Raw genomic sequence first — 22,796 nt, 5'->3', positions numbered from 1 at the left:
GAACAGCACAAAAGCCTTAAATATTAAGATTTCTCTGAAACCCAGAGACGTGTTATCGATTCTCTTCATTGATGTGATAACCAACAACTTAAGAGAACATCACAGTTAATGTTGGTACTCTGCCGCTCTACTTGTTTTCTGTTATCCTTGTAGCTCCGTTGGTAAATTGTGAAATCAAACTTCTGAACGTGTCATGGCTGGCAGACTGTTCTGAGGGAAAGTTGTATTCGTTAATTTTTTACTCTTAAAGGTAAATGTAGGCACCTATCTGAATCTCTATTAGCTTTTGTTGATGCCCCGTAGACAATATTAAAACAGTTTGCCAGCAGTGAACCTGCACAACGTTTTTCATGTTTTAATTTTTCCTTTAATTTCCAAATTGAACCCTATCTAATGGAGCCCTTGTAAATTAAGTGATGGTCTCGTCTAAGAGATTGGCTTGGCTTGAGTTTGGGTTCAGAGAGAGAGAGAGAGAGAGAGAGAAAGAGAGAGAGAGAACGTCATGGACTCAATTTAATTTGTACACCAATGTTAGCAATGGATATTTTCATTCCCCAAAGCAACCTCTCAGACTTATCGTGAGTATCAAAACATTTGGTATCACTGACCAGAAATGTTTTTTCCTCTACACTCAAAACATGTCTCAAACTCTTCTCTGTGTAAAGCTGTTTCCTAAGACACTGACTCACTGGAGAGCAAGGCAACAGACAGCTGTACTCGGCCTGAGACTCTCAGCCTTTGAAGAGCGCTAGCTACCTGCGGCTAGAGGGAAATTTTCCCTCAGCTCTTCCCTCAGAGTAAACACTGCCTTGCAGGAGCACTTTGTGGTGGGGATCCCCCTTCCTAAAATAACACCCTTTAATAAAGTGTACATAGCAACACTGACTAATTAAGGGTATGGTTCCTCTAGACTGCAGCTTATCACGACATTTCAAGTTCAAGAATGAAGACAATCTAGTGACCTCAACTATGTTCAACCAGCATCAAGTTAACAGTGGATGCACAGAACTGTCGTTACCGTTATTGTACAATGATTGAGGCAGGAATTAAAATCTCCTCAAGTTCACATTTCCCTTGGCACTGGAATTCCTGGGTCATCAAACATCTCTCAGAAACTAAAACTTATTAGGCACTGGTAAAATTTTTCATCAGTCATCACAGGGTTCTCTAACTCCCTACTGGAATTCTTTATTTTATCCCAGTCAAGAAATATTTAATATTTTTATTTAATTCATAACTAAAAATAATTCACAATTTTCTGGTTTCTCTTGTAAATATAGTTCTATAATATATTTTTCTTTCTTGTCAAGAATGTGTTGTAAAACACAATTTTATTTATAAATATTTTTAGTTTTTTCCTCTCACGCTTTTTATTAAACAAAATAGCGTCGCTCTTTGTTCCTTACGTTTTTACCATTCGCCAAAAAAAGCTGTTTTTGATTTTGTGAACGCATGAATTCACAGAGTTCTCTTTAGACGCCGAATCTTTCATTCATAAACATTCCTTGAACTTGTATCCATTCAAGAAGAGTTCTAGAACGTTGTTGCTAACCTATATTAATTGTTCTAGAACTATTTCCATTAAAAAAACTACCTGCGGCGATGGTTAGTTCTTGATCTCCGCTTTCAATCCGTTGTAAAAAGTTGTAGAACTTTTTTTGTTGTTTTGTTTGGTACAGTTGAAGTGGGCGGGGCGTGTTCCGCGTGCTTCAATAGCAGGGGGTAGGAGAGAGGAGCGCGCGCTATAGCTGCACGCACGCTGCCCTTCACGCGCTTTTGGGAGTGAGCAGCGCGCGACAGAGCGGAGACTCAAACACCCACAAACACACACACACTGATACACACATGCGCGCGCTCTGCTCCAGCGCAGGATATTAACCGCGAGCTCGAGTCCACGAGACAAAACACAGAAAGACGCACCGCCGCGAGGAAGGGGCCAAACTCCGCCGCTGTTTAAACGGACTGCGCCTCTTCAGACCGCTCTCCTTTGATTTTCTTTTCTGTTTTGACTCCCGAGAACCGAGCGCAGCCGAGAGACACAACCACACCGAACTTTTCACCGAGGAGGCACTTTGAACCCTGCGCTCTTCTTTTTTTTTTCTGGGACAGAACGGAGACGCTCATGAGCCGAACGAGGTAAAGGATTTAGTTTGCTCAAGTTGCACTGGTTTTAAAGAGTTAGTACATTTAATGTGAGGAGGAGGAGCGCCTCAGAAGTTGCTCTGATGAACACGGGCACAGTTACACAGTGGATGCACATCTCTCCGAAACTATGTCTGCAATAACACGTAATTGTCATACGTTTATTCAAAATAGATGTTTGTACTTTTTTTCTATACTTTCATTGAAAATATGAGGTCCAAAACATCAAAGGGGTTTTGTATAGGTTTTTGGATTTAAGGAACCCGTTTTTGGGGACTTTTTTAAAGGACCAGCTTTCCCATCATTTAACCAGGCAAAACACTATTTATGCACTCAGAAGAATCACTGAGTGTTCAGTATAAACCCACTGCACTGTCTGAAGGACCCCTAAAGACCCAATGTAAGGGCGCACGTGGACAAAACAAAACGTTTTTTTCATTTTCATCTCTGTGTGTATTGTCAGACTGAAAGTTCTTTTCGCGAAGGCTCCGAGAACGTAATGGACCCACAATGTTTCTAACTTTAAAGTTGTGAGGAGTGTGATAAAATGATTTCTCTCAGTTTCCCTAGTTAGAGGCTCGGAAATAACCTCCACCTGCTTTTGCATTTCCGCAGCCCTGTGGTTTAAAAGCTCGTAAAGTGATTTTAAAAAACGTGGGCAGTGAAGAAGGGATGAGGGAAGAAAACAGACTCTCTCTCTCTCTCTCTCTCTCTCTCTCATTCTCAGCAGAAACGACTCTCTTTGAAACTCGTGCCAGAGTGCGAGGGAAGGTTTTTTCCCCCTTCTTCCTCTGCTTCTTTCTTTTGCGGTTTACAACTTGGGGAAAAGTTAAAAGGTCTGAAACACGTTGGAGCTCGCACGCTCTTCCCATTGAACCTCTCGAGCCTGGCCGCGTTTCAGCGTGAGGCTGCCTCGCGCTCGAGCGCGCGACCAGTTCATCACAGCACAGCCGTTTTCTCCTTCAAACGGAATAAACTTTCTCTCACATCGTGTTTACACGTGTTTAATAAGCAATGTTGTAGCTTTTAAACAGGCGTCGCTCCACATACAGACCACACAAAAAGGTTTTCACATATTTAACAAACTTGGACACTGGGGCAATGCTAATGTCGTCCCTAACTATGCTAATCTAAACAAATTCTCCCTCAGGGCTGTATTAACGCTCTATGTGGTCATTTTGGTCCAGCTGGACTTAACCGAACATTGTATGAGCCACTCACTGGTACTGCTTATTACATACAATATTATTGGATGCTGTCAGATTAGACCAGGATAGTAAAAACACTCAGAAATGACCGCCTAAATACATACCTTTTTCCTCCAAACTCATTTCACTCATTTGTCTTTATGAATATATCATATAATTTAGGCGAAATAAGGACGAATATATCATTTTAAAAACCTCTGACATAACCCTGTGGAGTGCTGACCCCAGCAGACTGATCACAGTGGTTAGTTTCCGATAGGTCAGGCTCGTGGTCAGATTTTGAGAACAGCAAAATGACAGAAAAGCAGCGATTTAGGACAAGGACAGAATTATTGTTTCCCACTTCAGACAAGAACTTTCATAAAACTTTCATTATGCAAACACAAATTCGATACCCCAATAATAATCCTGTGGCATTTATTTGAATGCTATGGTCTTAAAATCAAAGTGTGTTTGTGTTTATTCAACTGTGCAGGTGCTATGTCAACACTGTGTGCTACTTCAATGCTGTAGGTGCTGCCTGAGTGCTGGGATTTTGCTGAGATGCCATTCACCAGAATGGTCTGACTCAGTCTAGTTAGCAGAAAAGAAGTGGCTTGTGGTGGAAAGGCTTTTATCTTGATTATAGCCCCCCTTTTTTCTCTTTGTGCAAATAAAAAGAACTCATTCTCTGTGTGAAGCCGTGGTTTAAATCCCATCTGTGGAGAATTTGGCTCAATTGGAGCACATTTCTGCGAGTTTCTCTTTGAATTGCAGCGGAAATACCTTGTGAAGAATGGCTAATGTGTCATTTGTTATTAGCCAAATGTCAGCCATGGGGATAGCAGAAGTGAGAATCATGAGTTGTAGGCTACTGTTGGCTACCTGATCTGTCAACTTAGCAGGAGCGATATTTTCCTCCTTCTTTCTTATTAAAAGGCAGACAGTGCAAAAGAGAATTTGAATAACTGTATTTAACAGCAAGGCCAAGCCATACTGCTTCCCCGTACCCTTTCTCTTCAGAAGAGAGAATGAAAAGTGGAACAAAAGTGTGAAAATGGGGAAGGTCTGTGTCACATAGCGTATCTAAACCCCCCATTTGCATATGAAAACGGAGGCGCTGAAAGAATTCCGCCACTGTTGCAGTGGTCCGCCTGTGTGTCCGGCGACTGTGACAGGCCGCTGTGGGTTATACAGTGCTGGGGTCGCGTTGGGTGCCCTTGACGGTCAGGACTCCATGTCATGTCCTGTATGTACAGAAACAAGGATTTCCCACTTGCTTTCTTTCACTAGTCTTTTTTTATAACCCACAGATGCCTCATTTCCATACCTGTTGAGCCCTAAATGCGGTTGAATATTCCCTCTGGAATGTTCTTTCCCAGCGGGTCCCTTCGGGGGCACACACACAAACAGCTCAGAGTTTTTCGGCTCACACACTCCTCACACGCTTTCTGAACGGCTCCTCTGTGCTAGCGGGGCCAGTAACACAGAAAAGGCTGTGATTGACTGCTTTCCCACCATGCCTCAGACTTGATATGGTGATGTGTGAGTGTGTACATCTGTGTGTGTGTGTGTGTGTGTTGTGCATTGTGGTGAAGCAGCCGACTTTCCCATGTTGGCTGGTTCGTTGACTGATCTTTGTGATCTTCTTCTTTGGTTTGACAGCACTTAAGAAGTGAACCTCAGAGAGATCGCCCTCTTATCCCGCCAAACCACAAGAGACATGCTTGTAGGGTAATGGTTAAAAATGCCCTTCTGGCCTTGACAGGCGGCCCTGGAATATTTGGGGTGCAATGCTAAGTAAGGCTGCAGCAAGGTAGAAAACTGACTACATTATGAAAACTTGTTTTGGAAAGTTAGAAACTTTGCTCTATAAAGCTCTCTACTGTTCATATTTAGAAAGATTTATGTGTTCATTGAGGGAGATTTTAACGTACTACAGGAAGTAAAGATGCATGCTTATAACAAGCTATTGGTAGTGGAATATATTTGCTTAAATTTTTGATGGTTTTATTATTGTACTTTTATAAGCCATGAATGTTTAGGTGACAATGGACTACTGTACTATCTGTATTTTATTAATTTTACTGTAACCTTGTATTAATATACCTGTAGGGCTGATCCTCTAGGATCGGCCTTGGCTGATAGGTACACTGTCAGAAAAACTGTCACTGTGGTGGTTCTTTCAAAGGTACATATTCTGTACCTTTAGTTGGGGAACATAATTGTACTTTTTGAATTATAAATAAAGATTTTAATATTGTATTGATTTCATACTTCCCATTTCATCATCTCCTGGGCTTATATTATGTTCATTTATTTTACACAGCTCTATAAAAATCTTAAAAATAATGATGATGAACTCTTGCCCCTCGTTGTATGCTTAGCTGAACCTATGTGTGCTTTTAGGTCCTTTACACCTTTATTTGCTACACAAAACATGGGAATTCCTTTTTTAATTCATCCGAGAACTTACATTTACATTTCGGCATAGCTGCTCGAGATGAGGGTAGGTACATGAGCTTTGCCTCTGACGTAAACAAGGACTACTGACGTGCAGACTGACCAATTAAATGTTTACAGAGAAGGTTATCGACCAATAACGGTAGCTCTACAGTCAGACCGTCCAATCCGAAGATTTTAGGCTACTTCACCACGCCCCCTTCTCACTCAAGCGAACCAATCGGAGTAGGGGAGGGCGGGACTAGTTTGTGAACGAAGCGCTTCTTCAAGTTCTATGTAAGCTCTAGAAAAACAAAATCCCGGACTCTTGTGAAATTCGGCCCGGACATTTTTTTAAGTCTAAAAAAGAAGATATGTCCGGGTAAAAGAGGACGTCTGGTCACCCTATTTTAAAGGTGCATTTAGTGACCAAACATGTACCTCTACCTACTTTTTTTTCAGAGAGCATATTTTAAAAAAACAGTCTTGGAGAACGGCACACTTGAGAGTTTTGTTATTTGACATTAAGCTGATGCATTAAATCTGATGCAGTGAAAACACTTACCTATGCAGATTGGTAGCCTTTCAGATTTTCAGGTTTTGAAACCAGACAAGTATAGGCATAGATCAGGGGTCAGAAATATATCCAAAAACAACTGGAATGACCACACATTTTCATTTCAATCAAGCATAAGCACAGCTGGTTCTACTTGTTTCATCAGATGGGCCCAGCCCTCAGTAATTGCTTAGTTATACGAGGTGGGCTCATTCTCAGTTGGAATGAACACTTGAAGCCAAACTGGCTCTGTGAGGGTAAGATTGGTGACCCTTGATGAAGATGCTCTACAGCTCTCACACTATGACCAGACATGGTTTATAGCACCTGTGTTGTTTAAGACGTAAACGCTAATGGCATTCTCTGTGTAAATGGTCAGGCGACTAACTTTGCCAAACATTTTCTAATTTTAGAGTTCAGCAAACATGGTTCTCTGAGCTTCCCAAAGAGTGAGAGCCTGGCAGCCACACCTTCCAGTGCTGTTTCTGGAGCTTAGCACTAGCCCTTGCTAATGTGTGTGTGTGTGTGTCATTTGGCTGCCCAGGCAAAGAAGGGCCGCTTTGGTTTGGCGGTTAAATAGAGCTGAAGTCCAGGGCTCTCAAGCTGTGAAGCATCTCTTTCTGAAGAGAGTGTGATGGAGCCTTGTACATCCATGCTGAGAGCTAATCTTGGACTCTAGAGCCTCCGTGTGAATACAGACTCCATTTGCCATTTGAGTGCTGTAACAGTCCACCATGTCCTCCGCAAGTGGACAGTATAAAGAATAATTCTCACAATTTGCTCTTGAGATATCGCAAGGTTTTCCGTGTGGAAATCCTTTTTTTTACCTGTTCAAGGATGGATATGTGAGCCCACAGTTCAATTCTCTGTTCATACAGGTGTGTGCAAAAAAGTGTGCCCAAGTCAAATGAATATTTGCTTACCTTCACCAGCTTTAAAATTTTGACTGATGGGCTTTGAGGAACAATGTCACATTAAGTGTTTTGTATTTAAGTCAGTCTCCAGCCTCTGTAAACTTTACCACTGTCAGCCTCAGAGTTCAGTTTAAAAATGCAGCTGTAGTAGTGTTGATTTTATTGTAAATTGCCCCTTCTTGCTGTTTAATGTCCTCCATCTGGACAGAAAAGGGTCATGCCACATAGCCCTGGAGAGACCCGGCCAATAGAAGAACAATTTTAATGTTTAATAAGTGTAATTGCATTGTGGTTTTTTGTTATCAGATATTTGTCTCCATTTGCACAGCTGTATAACTGCTTATAAAAGGAACAAAATGACTCCAAGGGGACCTATATGATTCAGACCCAATGATTCAGACTGTGTAAAGTGTGCGCAACAAAAGCTTCATGCTAATATGTTTTTTTTTTTTAAAAAGTAAAAGCCTTTCCCCACTTTGTTCCCTGAGGTTACAGTTTTTACACAGACACTTCCATGTACAGAGTACTGCATAAAAATGAGAGACGGCAGCTTTATTCATTGAATTTACGGTCGCGGCTTTCAAGTACAAGTCAAGAACAATACAGAAAACTACAGGAAAGTGATAGTGACTAAACACAATATTAAATACAATAGCAGTTTTTACTTTACTTTATTTTTACTTTTCCTGCGATATTCACATGCACCTCCAACGTTCATTCAGAAAAGTTGTTTTCTTTCCAAATCAGATTTAGATTTATCCGTTCATATAACCTTATTCTACGTCTCAGATGCCCATGTTTGGTGTCCAGACGTTATTGATTTCGTGTGGTTTTTCCTTTTCTCAGTAAGGGCTTCCTGATTGATCCACATCCTTTCAGACTCACAGTGTTTTGTTGTGTTCTTTCAAAGGAAGGATGAGAATTTGTTCAGATCTGAAATGAGAGTCGAGATTGAATTGCTCCTTTGTGTCAAAGATGAACGTTTTTTATCTGATGGAGACAGTTGTGGTGATCTGCCAGGCCTTGTACAGCTGTTAGCAGTCCCATTTTTTTTTTCATAATTCTTTAATCATTTTTTGAGACTCCCATTTTGTTTCCTTTGACTTTCCATTTCCTTATTCAGGTGGATTGGCTTATAGCTAATTTAATTTAATCTTTTCAGTCCCTCCTGAAAACAGACTGATGTGAACATAATAGGAATATTGGATGGAAATAAAATAAATGAATAAATAGTACTGTGTCATATAATTGGGACTGTTATTACTTACATTTTTACAGGAAGGACGTGTTATAATTACATATAGGTATTTAAATATACATAATATATATGGAACTAATGTAATTCAAATGGCACGCATTGCGCATATTCTGAGCTGTGTACTGTCAGAACAGTCAGTAAGAAAAGTCTCACACAGTTTAATAATGACCACTTTCTGCTGTTTGTGGGCAGGACTACTGTGGAGTGATTGACATGTGGAAGGCGCTCTGGAGTGGTTGTGTGTTTCCACACCGTCGGTGCTGCTTCTGTGCATTTAACATACATGTGCTAGTCATCTGTGTGTGGTAGAGTGTGTGTGTTTACTGTGAAAATGTCTAATACAATAGGCTACAGTGACCTGGCCCTCATTGCTCTGACTGAATGGATTCTGCTAAGTAGACATGGTTTACTGCATATTATCACCATTTAGACTCGCTCAGGCGATCCTCTGACTGACTAATTAAAGCCGTTATTGATCTAAGTTGATTGATTTCCTTCACTACCAATGATTAACACTTTTCACACTTTACTGCTGTGTTTTTTTTCACTCCTGAACACAATTCATTGCTCTGATTGATGACTGGTTGTTAGCTCATTGCTCTGTTTGTGTAAACCTCATGCACATAGATGCTTTAAAGGGAAAAATACTTTTAATTGTATTCTTATGGTGAAGTCTATTTTTAGAAGAATGTGTCTAAATGGGAGGAAAGTCACATCGTTTGGAACCAAAACCAATCAGTCATTTTGTCCCAGTGCTCGCCTGGGTCTGAAGCAGCTGGTGCAGAGTAATTGTATGCATTGATCCATGCATTTGTTTTCTTTGATGAGTGTCAAGATCACAGAGAGGATTTAAAGGAGAGTTATGGTTTGAACAAATGTGCAGAAATGAGTAAAATAGCACAGAAATTGACTTTTTTTCCCCCCATTTGGCTTTTATGTCGGTGATTAAGGGCAGTTTGAATATGGTCACCAAAACAACTGCGGTCCATTATGCTCAAAGAGTTTAAGCTGTTTAGAATGATCCCCTCTCAATCCTCCAACCAACATCATAATGTGCACTCAGATGCGCACATAATTTTTTTTTTACAAGCCCCACAAGTTCTGAAGAAAGTTCCTGTCGTAGGAAAATTTAAGATAAATATACAATAGAACATGCAAATAACCAAATAAATAAAAAACAGCAGCAAAACAAAGTTGACACGATTGTGGCCAGTGCTGCCTTCAAATTATCCACTCTCAAATTATGATCAGACATTCGCCCCAGCTGTAATTAAACATTAAGTGTTATTTGTTCCAGATGGGGCTGTTTTGAAGTTTTATTTTAGCAGGGGAGTGCTGTCCGCTGTGGGAAATCACTGCGTCCATGGAACCTGCCGGAACACTGTGTTTTCATGGTCTTGTGTCTATGTGGATTTTATGTTTTAGAACTAGAACTTCAGAGATACCTCAGTTTTTACGGCTCCCAGGGCCAAACCCTGCAGTGTGAGAGTGTGATACTGTCAGAGGAACAGCAGACTGAGCATCAACACTGGGGCTACATTCCCTTTTGTACTTTTTAGTTTAGATAACTCTACCAACACTCGACTTCAGTGCCAAGTCCAGATACTAATTCTATTGCAGTTTTAATTCTGATATCAATACCCGACTGTTTTGACTTCAGTACTAGTTTCTAAGCAATATTTTTAAAAATACTGTGCTGCCTTTTTTTCTCACAAATCCAATGTGGATGTGGCTTCAACCAGAAACCAGTGTGGGGTGCTGGATGTTAGGGTATGTATTGATCTCAAAGGATTGTAATCAGACAATAGAACATTTGTTGCAGTTTAGTTTCAAAATGAAGATACAAAGTGGATAAACAATGCCTGCAAACATTTAATGTGAAATAGGATGTAGGTGGCATAACAACAACAGAAGGACAGAGAATGATAAAATGAGCTACACTGAGCAAGACAAAGCATCAGTGAAGAAGGACTAGAAAAGGGAGAGAAAAAAAGAGAAGGGGGAAGGAGGGTGGAAGAGGGGTCATTAAAAGGACACCTGCACACTCTCTCTCTCTCTCTCTCTCTCTCTCTCTCTCTCTCTCTCTCTCTCTCCCTCTCCCTCTCCTGCAGTAAAATGGCAGTTAAGTATCGGACTAATCTGCCATCATTAGCCTGATTATATCAGCAGGGATTGGGCCTTCCCATCAGCTTCGATCAATGAGGCCCAATCAATAGACAGGATATGATCTGACCTCCACTCCAGGAGTGAAACAGGCGTGACATAGTGCACCGCTGCATGCTGGGTAATGGCCAGAGACTGATGGGCTGGTGGGAATAATGTAGTCACGGGTCAACAGGGGGCTGCTTAGAAGGGCCAGTCTCACTTCAGACCACGTGTATTCGAAGAATCAGCCACGCTAGGTCCTTAATAACTGATTTAAGATCAGCCATCTGATGTTGCAAAGCTTTGCTGTTTATCAAAAAGATGCCTCATCATTAATCCTTTATGTGGCATAAATATCTTATATTATTACAATATGCTGTGTGTTATGTGACTGATCTCTGGCCCTATCAATGGGAAACTGTCAGGTCAGTCCATAGGGATGCCTCTGAGGCATCGTAAATGTCCTTGCACTCTCTTTTTCCCATTATTCAGCTCAGTAATATTCAGTGATGAAATCTCTTAACTAACATAAGGGTCAGGCAGTTAGCATTCTCCTCCAAGTGTGTTGAGCTCTGATGCTATTGGGAACACTGGCTGGCTTTATGTCTCTTCACGTTCTCTAGAGGAATCATGTAATTATGGAAGACATGAGTAGTGGGTAAAGTTGGTCTTTCCACCTAGGGCCAGAACGTGACACGGCCCAAAACTCACTGCCGTTGACATTTGTTAGAAGTGATTTTTTAAAGTCACTGTGTTTTCTGTTCTTCTCTAAGTGGGAAACATGAAGACTGTGTGGTGCCGATGCAGCAGATGGGATTACACTGAAAAGGTTTTGGAGGTTTCCATTAAACTGTGAAGTTTTGGAACAATTATTAAACGGTGAATGTGACAAACATTTTCCGAGCCTAAAAGCACATGTTATATTACAGCAGTGATAAGATCTCTGCACTGTCTAAGCACACCCCAGACACTAAAGTGTGCCGAACAGGCTCTGGACTGGCCAGGAGAAAGAAAAGGAACTGACATGACAAATGAAGTAGTTAGAGCGACTGAACCGTTCCAGAACAAATACAAACAGCCACATGTGCTTCACATCTGTGTGTGTGTGTGTGTGTGTGTGTGTGTGTGTGTGTGTGTGTGTGTGTGCACACCCTTGTCCTATGTACAATTTCAGGCCCAGTGCTAGCTGTCAACATTGTTAGGTAACATTAAAGTTCTTAATGAAATATTTTTCTTGCTAAGAGTGTGTAATTGGATGAAAGAAATGTAGTTAAGCAGAGCACTGTGTTCATATCTGTGATAGCTAGTGTGTGTGTGTGTGTGTGTGTGTGTGTGTGTGTGAGATGGTGATTCCTTAATTTTTGCATTTCTTAGTTTACAGTTGTGTTAATGTAAACATGACAAAAACAAGGCAGTAAGGTAATCGATTTTCCTTCTCCTAAACAAGGCTGTACACACATTTACCTTTCTTACAATCTGTGCTTTCAACACTCTCTCTCTCTCTCTCTCTCTCTCTCTCAGGATGAGGCTGGTGTTTGGCTGGTGTGGTGTGCTGGTGATGTTGGGGATGACTGTGGTGGGACAGAAGTTGCCCACTCGTGATGAAGGCCTGTTTCAGATGCAGATCCGGGATAAGGCCCAGTTCCATGACTCCTCTGTCATTCCTGATGGAGCAGAGATCAGTGGATACCTGTTCAGGGACACCCCCAAGAGGTATGCGAAACATGCATTTATTTATCATTTGCACAACCTACAACCTCATTTCATCCATCCATGGCAGTGAACATACACACACACACACACACACACACACAGGCACTAGGGGCAGTGAGCACACTCCAGGAGTGGCGAGCAGCCATTCCCAGCATCCGGTTAGCAGTTAGGGGTAAGGTGCCTTGCTCTTTCAGCTGTGGACTGAGAGAGGAGGACGGCACTATTCCTTTACTCCCCCCAACCCCCAATTTTCCTGATGGTTGTGAGAATTGAACCAGCTACATTCTGGTCTCAAACCTGCTTCTCTAATCATTAGGCCATGGCTATTTATCCTTTATTCACCTCTGTGTCATAAATTGCCAAGAAACATCTATAACTTCATCATAAGACTGTGGTTTATTTATATAGCTTCATTAAAAGATTATGGTATAACTATATCTCAGGCCTCAGGCAGTACATTTACATTTGTGTCGTCTTGCAGCTTCTGTGAGGCATTAAACAATTCTGTACATTTCTCCAGAATGGAGCATTACACACCAAACCACTCTCAATTACTTTGTGTACATCTTAACCACTTGAATTATGCAGAAATTTAGAAAAATGAGTGGAACTTTGGTTCAAAGTACATTAAAGCCAAGGGAACTTTTCTTCTCCTATACTGTTTTAGAGACAACGCATTTATTTATGGCCTTCCGTCATCACAAAGCTTTATATATATGTCTAAATCGTGTGCTTCACAACATAGAAAGCAGAGGTTCACTTAGTGTGTAGAGGTCTGGGTAGGTTTGGAGTGTGCTAATGGAGAGTATGGAATCTATTAGAGCTGATGAGGGCATAAGGAGCCATGCATTATGGATGAGATGCTGGGAAATGTGTGCGTGTCTGTATTTTTGTGTTTGTATGTGTATTTGAAGTAGAATCTCTTTTGATGAAGAAGTAGTCTAAGAAGCAGATGCAATACTTCTACTTCTTCTCATACACACACACACACTCATGTAGGGTAAAGGGGACCAGGTTATTTAGAACCGGGTCAGTGAAATATTTTCTGAATTAATAAGTTTAAACATACAGACCACATATGGCCTCACACCCCGATTCCCACACTCTCTCTCACATTGTTCTTTCTAGTATTTCACTGTGTGTGTGTGTGTTTGAGTGAGGGGGTGGGTGTGGTTCTGTCTGTTTGGTTTGGTTGACTTTTTCACCTGTTTTTTTTTTTTTTTTTTTTTTTTTTTTTTGTTAACCTGTTTAATAAAGTGTTCCACATGTTTGTTTCTTAATGAACAAACTCTTAATGAAGCAATACAGAGTGAACTGCATATAATTTTGGATTGGATTATGATATGGAGAAGTCCAGTTCAGCTTTATCTTCTACTAAATCTAGCTTTAATTCAGTGTCAGATTGTAATTTTGCTGAATTTTCCAAAAAATGGTGGTCACAATTTCTAAACGTTCGCTTTTATTGACTATCCACAGACACCTGTGCTCCTACACTTCTGAGTATGCAGCATAACCTTTTCTTTTAAACAGATCTTCAGCAATAGTCTGTTTTACCCAGTGTATGACATTATATCTGGAGATATATCAAGTCTGTGCTGAGTGTGACTGCCAACATAATAAAACTTCAGCAGCTGTAGTGATTGAGTGCTATACACAGCTTTGTCATGTGTTTAATTCTGGTAAAACACCATAGTCTCTATTCAGCAGGTGAATCCTCATTAAACAGTGTTTCTAAAAAACCCCACATGTGATTTATGTGAACTTATGTGAGCTGTCTATGATGAGGAATGAGAAAATGTTGAGTTAATTTAGTGGGTCCACATTGGCTGTGTGCACTGGGGTAGCCTCCCTGTACAAGGAGAAGTACCTTTTCCAAATGTAAGGTTCTAGCAGAGTATGTAAATAATTAAAACCACTCTCAATATTACTGTTTACATATTAACCATTGAATTATGCTGGAAGTTTGAAAAATCAATTCAATATTACTTTAAATATTAAATTCATTTATAGACAAGAAAGTTTTTTCCTTCTAATATACATTTATTTAGTGGTAATAAAGTCTAAAACGCTGTTTTTGGAGACTTTATGTATTAAACAACATAACAGAAAAGTATTGAATGTGATTTATAATGCACACAATGAAACTTCATATTTGTTAATTAGCTTAAAGACATTTTTAAACACAGTAATATTTGTTATTATTTGTAATATTTAATAAAGTCAAATATATTTTAGGGGACCGCGACCCTGAAATGGAGAAGCAGAGAAGAAAATGATGATGATGATGATGATATTTTAGGGGCGGCACGGTGGCGCAGCAGGTGGTGTCGCAGTCACACAGCTCCAGGGACCTGGAGGTTGTGGGTTCAATTCCTGCTCCGGGTGACTGTGTGTTAGGAGTGTGGTGTGTTCTGCGTGGGTTTCCTCCTGGTGAATGTCTGTGAGGAGTGTTCTCCCTGTGTCTGCGTGGGTTTCCTCTGGGTGAAAGTCTGTGAGGAGTGTAGTGTGTTTTCCCTGTGTCTGCATTGGTTTCCTCCGGGTGAATGTCTGTGAGGAGTGTGGTGTGTTCTCCCTGTGTCTGCGTGGGTTTGCTCCGGGTGCTCTGGTTTCCTCCCACAGTCTAAAAACACACATTGGTAGGTGAATTGGTGACTCAAAAGTGTCTGTAGGTTTGAATGTGTGTGTGTTGCCCTGTGAAGGACTGGCGCCCCCTCCAGGGTGTATTCCCCCTTACGCCCAATGAATCCAGGTAGGCTCTGGGCCCACTGCGACCCTGAACTGGATAAGGGTTACAGATAATGAATGAAATAAATTTTACTGGAAGAACATCTCTCAGCAGACATGATACTAAAGTGCTTGTTTGTTTTATTTTATTTATGTATTTACTACTTTTTTGCAGGTACTATTTTGTGGTGGAGGAGGACAACACGCCGCTGTCCGTGACAGTGACGCCATGTGATGCTCCTCTCGAGTGGAGGCTAACGCTGCAGGAGCTGCCAGAGGATGCCAGCGGAGAGGGATCAGGTAAATTGTTTTTTAATTTATTTTTTGTTGAACCAGTGTAGATAAATTCAGAATAAAGTCTCATTCATGAGTTACACAATCCCTCTCCTCTGGTTCATTTATAAATCAAATTTACATATTGCTTATATTCTGCGTTGATGGATCAGAGTCAGGTTTTCCGAATGTTTGTCTGGTCTTTGTTTCCTGATTAATTTTTGATGCCATTAAAAAATCTAATTTAAATGTGGTGTTCTTAGGATTTAAACAGAATCATCAAAATGTTTTTTGCAGTTTTGAATAGTAACTAAAATGGCTGAATTTGTGTTGTAGACCTTGTGACCCCTGGGGTTTAAACCACTAAATTATGAAGGAAATATATACAACTGGTGCACTTCCCCTTTAATGCCCCATACAACAAGATTGTTCCCATCCACAGCCTAAGCTTTATTCCTGAATTCACATTTGCATATAATTCCTCACGGCTTAGTTGATAATGTGTGTTTAATATGATCCCAGATATTAATCTTAGCCATTAAAAAGAAAAACTGCTTAATGGAAGGCAGTGGGGGAGGGGGGGGGGGTTCTAGTTTCATCAATCAATAAAGCTTAAGACTTAATACATACCTGCGTATCTCCCTCCATTCCTCTCCTGAGGATTAGACACGATTAGAATCAGACGTTATGTCCTCATGAGTTTTAATAAAGAGCAGTGTGTCCTAGATACATTTACACCAGTGATGTACTGCACATGAAGGGTGTAGCAGACTGATTAAGAAGTGACAGGGCAAGTGTTAGACTATTGTAAAGTGTGTATAGTAAATAGTGATTCTCCTTTATTCCTGTGACCTTTCATTTATGACTGGTTTTAAAGGAAAACCCCAGAGTTTTTGACATTGTTTTTCTGTGGCAGATTAGTCTGGAAAATCCTGTAGTATCCTTTAAATCTGTGTCCATTACACTGACCCTTTTTATAAGTTGAATCTACAGTCACCAACAAGTCTGTGATGTGTTTTTTCAACCAAGTAAAGTGGTCCAAGAGAATCTACTCAAGTTGCGGCCTTGGAGCCGGTTGTGTAAAAATAGCTGTAGATTGATTTACAAAAACAGAGGAAAGATTAGACGAATGAGAAGACACATGCAAAGTGAATAACCCAGATTCTAGGTAAATATTTGTTGTCTGAGAGGTGGTGGGAATGAGTCTTGCATGGGCTGGCCTTTTCCAGAGTAGTTGGTTGTTAGTGTTTGTGTGTGTGTGTGTGTGTGTGATTCCACTATGACCACACTTGACGTGCTGATGAGCCGCATCTGACGTCCAAAGTCTGGAAGGCAGTGAGGTAAAGAGCAAGATGCGGAGAAAGTGAGGCATAGTCCAATCAAAGCATAAATCAAACGAAAAGGGGTCATGACCTTCCATCCATTCCTTTTCCCCTATCACTCTTGTGAAAGGCCATCACTGCTGCTTGTGCATTTGCTCAGTTATCTCCAGTTTTTGGTTCCAACATTTTTGCTCTCTTTGAGATGCAGAGCATTCAAACTACTACCATCACAGCCCACCACATGAGATGTAGCATGCTTCTATGTACTGGTTTTATCAATTCTGTATGTATATGTTTAAATGTAGAAAATTATATATTTTAGGACCTGACAGATTTAGAGGTCTAGTTCAGAAAACCAGCCAAACTTAGACAAACAGCAACGCTCACAAACTTCTTAAGGCATAACAATTTGCATAACCTTAACAGTAATTGATCAGGCGATTCTCTCAATATCTGTTCGTTTAATAATTATGGCGTTCCATAATGCCATGAGACTCTGTGGCTTTGTGTGTGTGTGTGTGTGTGTGTGTGAGAGAGAGAGATTGAAATATGAACTAACCTTTATTATCAATCACTCAAGCATCATATACAATATTTACTTTAAAACATCAGTAAAAGATAAAATCCCATTTTCGAGAGAGAGAGAGAGAGAGAGAGAGAGAGGATGGGGGTCTGGGTGCACAGTAATGTGTCCCAGGCCTTAATGCTCCCACTGGTCAGACTGACAAACAGCAGGCCCCTTATCCCCCTACATAGGAGTCCTGATTTTACACAAACTGTAATAATTCCCTCTTGGTTTGTTTGATCATCTGACTCAACTGCTGTCAGCGGTCCAGAGGAAGAGGCATTCATCATCATCCTCACCCACACGAGGCCCCGAGACTTAAAAGGCTATGTTCACATCGGCAAGACCTTTTCTTTAAAGTCCTTGAAAAATATCACATTACTTTTCACAATATTTATGATTCTTTGACAGACACAATGCGCACTGCAAAAATTCTAGATACTAACAAACTGATAAAATATTATCGTAAATGGACATGAGCAAGAAGCTCATAACTAGGATTAAGCAGGAAGGCTCAGCCTGTGTCTCAGCTTTGGAAAGAATTCATGTGTACATAGTGATATAAATCTGTACACTTTTTCCACACAGTGTACTGTATACTGTAAACATACAGAAATATACATGAATCTACACAAGCACTGGGTGTCCATACATAATCCATGCATCTTTTGCCGTATTTGTGAATGCCTCCGGAGGGAGCGGTGTCTTTGAGTAAGACGTGTGTTAATTTAGTACGGCGGTGAGGCCTCTCTCTGGTTGACAAACATAATATTATGCTTTCTCGCCGGGCTGAAAGGAAAGGCCCGATTGGGGACTGAGGGCCAGGGAGGTTACAAGGCCCCTCTGTGTGGAGCAGGAGTTTTGTGGGGTAGGCAAAGTGAACATTGGGCTGTGATTTTGAGCTATGTTTGGAGAGAAAACACTTCGGGTAGTGTCTCCAGTGGCTAATCGTTCACTATGGCCCAGCACAGTCACAGTGACCTCACCAGGACCAGCGTCCTAATATGCAGAGAATGCTAAGCTGTAGGTTGTTTAGCACTGATGCTAATTGGGGTCTGAAGAAGGAGGGAAGGAAAACAAACAAGCAGAAGACAAAAAACAAAGAATGTGGGGTCAAAAATGGCAGTCTATGATTATTGTTTACACTTCTTAGCCATTTTAACCTTATGTGGGTTTGTGTGCAAAATGCTGGTTCACTATCATTCCGGTGATGTAGCAATATGGGAATTGTGGGGTCAGTGCAGATATTCAAAATTATTAATGCACATATCTGCTGGTGTAGATATATGGACATTTAGAAAATGTATAAATGTGGGACTACAATTTACTGGAATAGCATTAAGAATTTCTGTGTAGTTCTGTCATCAAAGCATCAGATATTGATAAGAAAATCTGTCCTACACTTATTATTTTTTAAAAGGGTAAATATCTACCGATACTGATACAATTCTGATATTATTAAAAAACCTGATTTGTGTGTGTGTTTGTCTATGTTTACAGGTGAACCTGAGCCTTTGGAGCAGCAAAAGCAACAAGTGACAGCCAATGAAGGCACTGAGCTTTTCACCTACAAAGGGAACGATGTGGAGTCCTTTGTGTCCACTAGTTCACCATCCGGCCTCTACCAGATGGAGATCCTATCCACTGAGAAGGACAGCAACTTCAAAATCTATGCTACCACCACTCCCGAATCTGACCAACCCTACCCTGAGCTTCCCTATGACCCACGGGTGGATGTGACAGCCCTCGGCCGTACCACTGTCACCCTGGCCTGGAAGCCCACCCCAACAGGATCTTTAATGGGTCAGCCTGTGCAGTACTGCGTGGTCATCAACAAGGAGCACAACTTTAAGAGCCTGTGTGCTGCAGAGGCTAAAATGGGAATGGATGACATCTTCATGGCTGCACCCAAGCCAGGTCGGGACTTTAGCCCCTTCGACTTTGCCCACTTTGGCTTTGTCCCATCAGAGAACGACTTCCTCAAAGATCGCTCTCTGGCCACCAACCGAGCGTTGGGTGGAAAGCTGGCTCGCTCCTATGTCCCCAAGCCCAGGGTTTCCCAGGACATCCGAAAGATTTGCATTGGAAACAAGAACATCTTCACCATCTCGGACCTAAAGCCGGACACACAGTATTACTTTGATGTGTTCGCAGTCAACACGGCTACCAACACCAGCACTGCCTACGTGGGCACCTTCGCCCGCACCAAGCAGGAGGCTGAGCAGAAGACAGTGGAGCTGAAGGATGGCAAAGTGGCGGACATCTTCATCAAGAGAAAGGGCAGCAAATTTTTGCGCTTTGCCCCAGTTTCTTCTCATCAGCGGGTGACCCTCTACATCCATGCCTGCCTGGATGCCGTGCAGCTGCAAGTACGTCGTGATGGCAAGCTTCTCCTCTCACAGAATGTCGAGGGTGTAAGGCAGTTCCAGCTCCGTGGGAAACCCAAGGCAAAGTACCTGATTCGTCTCCGGGGATCCCGCAAAGGTGCCTCTACTCTTAAGGTTCTGGCAAGCACTCGCCAAGGCGCCAAACAGCCTTTCCCTTCTTTGCCTGAGGACACGCGCATCAAGGCCTTTGACAAGCTTCGCACGTGCACCTCTGTCACCGTGGCATGGTTGGGCACGCAAGAGAGGAACAAGTATTGCGTGTATCGGCGGCAAGTTGATGAAAGTTACGGAGAAGAGCAGAGGCGCCGGGAACAGAACCAGTGCGCTGGGCCCCAAAATCGCCGCAAGTCCGAAAAGGTGCTCTGCAAGTACTTCCACAGCGCCAACCCTCAGAAGGCTGTCACCACAGAGACTGTTGGTGGGCTTGAACCAGGCAAGAGCTACTTGCTGGATGTTTACGCTGTGGGCCACAGCGGCCATTCAGTCAAGTACCAGAGCAAACTGGTGAAAACGAGGAAGTACTGCTAAAACAAATGAAATAATTAAGCAAAATATAAAACACACAACAGACTCTGCACAGAAGTAAATATATTATATATATAATGAGAGAAAAAATAAGTTTATTTAACTGGAAGTGATATTCTACTAAGTTTGTTTTGATTGCAGACTGACTACTTTGGTGCACATGGTCAGCTCTGTGTGGCAGAGACTGAACTGCTTCTTAGAGAGAGATAGCATCCTGTATATTTCTCATAACGAGTCCCGCTAATGGGTCGAGACCACTGCCCCCTGCTGAAGAGGCAACGGGAGCTGTCATTGGACTAGTTTCTGTTGGAAGAACTGCGTTAATTTGTCAGTCCCTGCAGCGTTCCCCCCATCGCTGATCCCTTTACAGAGATAGCTCCTGTCTCACCCATCTGCTCTCCGACTGAGTACTCATGACATGCTTAGAAAAAGTTCTTAAATTATTTTATACCTCTTAATGTCTTTTGTTTTGTTATTTGAACTGTTACATTTTTTTCTTTGTTATTGGCTATAATTATTTCTAATATGGTAAAAGAAATGTTGTAAAATTCTCTGATGAAGTTGGGCAGTTGTTGAGGTATATCTCAGCCCCCTACCCCCTGTCTTTTTGTCTGTGTATTATCTCATTCTGTGAGTGAATCACTCTGGGATTCTGTAAATGTGCTCTTTTTCTGTGTCTACTCTGCCTGTCACTTGTACAAAGTGCTTATGCCAATATTCATGTACATAAAACCCTAAATATAGAGGCCAGTAATCCCCCTGGTGTGGCTCCTGGTGTTGTGTTTCTCAGCAGGGATAATCACTTGCTTATAAAGTGGCCTGTGGGTAAGGATCAGCAGCCATGTCCTGTAACCCATGACCGGTATGCTGTATTTGGATTATGGTATACAATTTTACAAAGATGTGAAAGGTACATTTAAACATTACATCCATCCACAAGCATAGCTACAACCTCAAAAGTGGTCCCATACGCATTTTCACAGCATGCGATTAACTGCCTCACTTCCATTACTTAAAGGGGGCGTCTATGATTGTGGGGAAATGCTGTTCTCTGGTTTGTTTACATTGAGAAGCTCTGTGTTTTTTAATGTGGAACCTGTATATATGAAGAGGAAAAATGACTAATGTTTGTATGTGCTTGAAGTTTAACATGTCTAAGTTTTTATTCACTGTTTGGACTACCACAAAATCTCATTTGATTCTTGAGTTGTTTAGTTTTGTAGAACTTTAGATCTTTGCGCAGTTAGCGCTCTTCTGAATATAAGTCAGTACCACCCTCCAAAATGCAGCTTTTCGGTCATGAATAGAGAAATGCAAACAGACTGGAGAGCAGCAAATGGTGAGGAAATAAGGTTTTTTTTTCTTTTTAATGAAAATTTTTCTAGTAAATATTGCTTTTAAATGACAAAATAAGTATTAATTGAAAAATTGACAGCTCAGTACTTTGGGAGAACAACACTAACTACTCAGTTCTGTTATGTCCTAACTGCAAGTGACGTAAATGGGGAACATCACATAAACAAGAATGCTCCTGTTAATGATCAATACTGGCATTTTTGATCTGCAGCCAATTTTTTTGTTTCTCTGATGTTTTGTGCTGCTTTGCCACTGTGATAAACAGAATTTGTAGGATACACCCCCCTCCTTCTGGGTGACGCTTCAAGAAGTTTTCTGACTGGTCAGTTGTTTTACGTTCTGACTTGATGCACAGTCCTTGTGGTGTAGAAATACTGACATGGGTTGCACGGCTCTGCTTTGTCACTTACGTTGCTTGTATTTGGGCTACAGTGTTAACTGACGTTTTGTCAGTGTCTTGCTGAGTGTTTGGGGCAACAGTTTTGGCCATCCTACCCAGCAAAAGAAAGGTGAATTAAGGCTTCTTGGATCCTCTGACCACACAAACCCATGATTATAGGGGTCAGGCTCACATGTATCATTCAGGAAACAATATCTGAGTGAAAGTATTTGATATCAAAATCAGTTAATTTTAATAACAAGACCCAGCCTTAGACTTGATGCACCAAGTTTTACTGCTATCCTTCATCCACAATATCTGCAAGTAATCAGACTCGACCAGGCTGAAACAAGACCAAGTCCAGATGTCATTGCTGAACTCATGATGGCTGTAACTGTCAAGACCCGGCTTGTTGACACTTCTACACAACTTTCCCTACATATCTACGTAAACCTCAAACAAGCTACAAGCATGGCTTCAGTTAATTCTCAGTCCCTCACACAACAAACAACCTGATTCACGGTGACCTAGCATTAGCTATTAGATCCACGTGTGTAAGGAAATACATGCTCTCAAATTAATAGTGACATTCAATCCCACATGTTAACAACCAGGATCTGGGATACTGTTAAATGCAATGAAAATGTTGGCTCAGATAACAGAGAAAAAAGAAAGGAATATGATCCTGTAACAAACCCAGTGTAAACCAGCCCATACCCATGATGTGTGATGTGATACTGTTAGCTGTGTATTTCCTCCTGAACCTCAACAGATAATTTTTAAAAATACGCGTCTTGGGGACTATCTTGCCTCACTATCTCCTGCATGTATCATGCTTAACTCTAAATAGTTGACAAAACCAACGTCTTGGGCATCAGGCGGTGTAATCAATCCATGTAATGACGTAA

General features: G+C 41.3%; 1 protein-coding gene across 1 annotated transcript; it reads left to right on the top strand.

Moving 5' to 3' along the window:
- The first annotated feature begins 1,775 nt into the window (after nucleotides 1–1,775).
- Nucleotides 1,776–20,906, top strand: ndnf (neuron-derived neurotrophic factor). The gene is made up of 4 exons (XM_066672077.1): nucleotides 1,776–2,136; nucleotides 12,166–12,357; nucleotides 15,257–15,381; nucleotides 18,742–20,906. Exons 1-4 carry the CDS (start codon nucleotides 2,123–2,125, stop codon nucleotides 20,154–20,156), a joined length of 1,746 nt encoding a protein of 581 aa, XP_066528174.1. The 5' UTR covers nucleotides 1,776–2,122; the 3' UTR covers nucleotides 20,157–20,906.
- The last annotated feature ends 1,890 nt before the right edge of the window (nucleotides 20,907–22,796 follow it).

Source organism: Hoplias malabaricus, chromosome 5 (assembly GCF_029633855.1).
Source record: "Hoplias malabaricus isolate fHopMal1 chromosome 5, fHopMal1.hap1, whole genome shotgun sequence".
Classification (NCBI taxonomy): domain Eukaryota; kingdom Metazoa; phylum Chordata; class Actinopteri; order Characiformes; family Erythrinidae; genus Hoplias; species Hoplias malabaricus.
Note: the sequence above shows the minus strand (reverse complement) of the source record. Positions and strands in the feature narration are given on the sequence as shown.

Excerpts from the sequence above, each read along its gene's own strand:
- ndnf (XM_066672077.1), top strand. Across the intron at positions 12,358-15,256 it reads TTCAGGGACACCCCCAAGAG|GTACTATTTTGTGGTGGAGG; the intron begins GTATGCGAAACA and ends ACTTTTTTGCAG. Across the intron at positions 15,382-18,741 it reads TGCCAGCGGAGAGGGATCAG|GTGAACCTGAGCCTTTGGAG; the intron begins GTAAATTGTTTT and ends CTATGTTTACAG.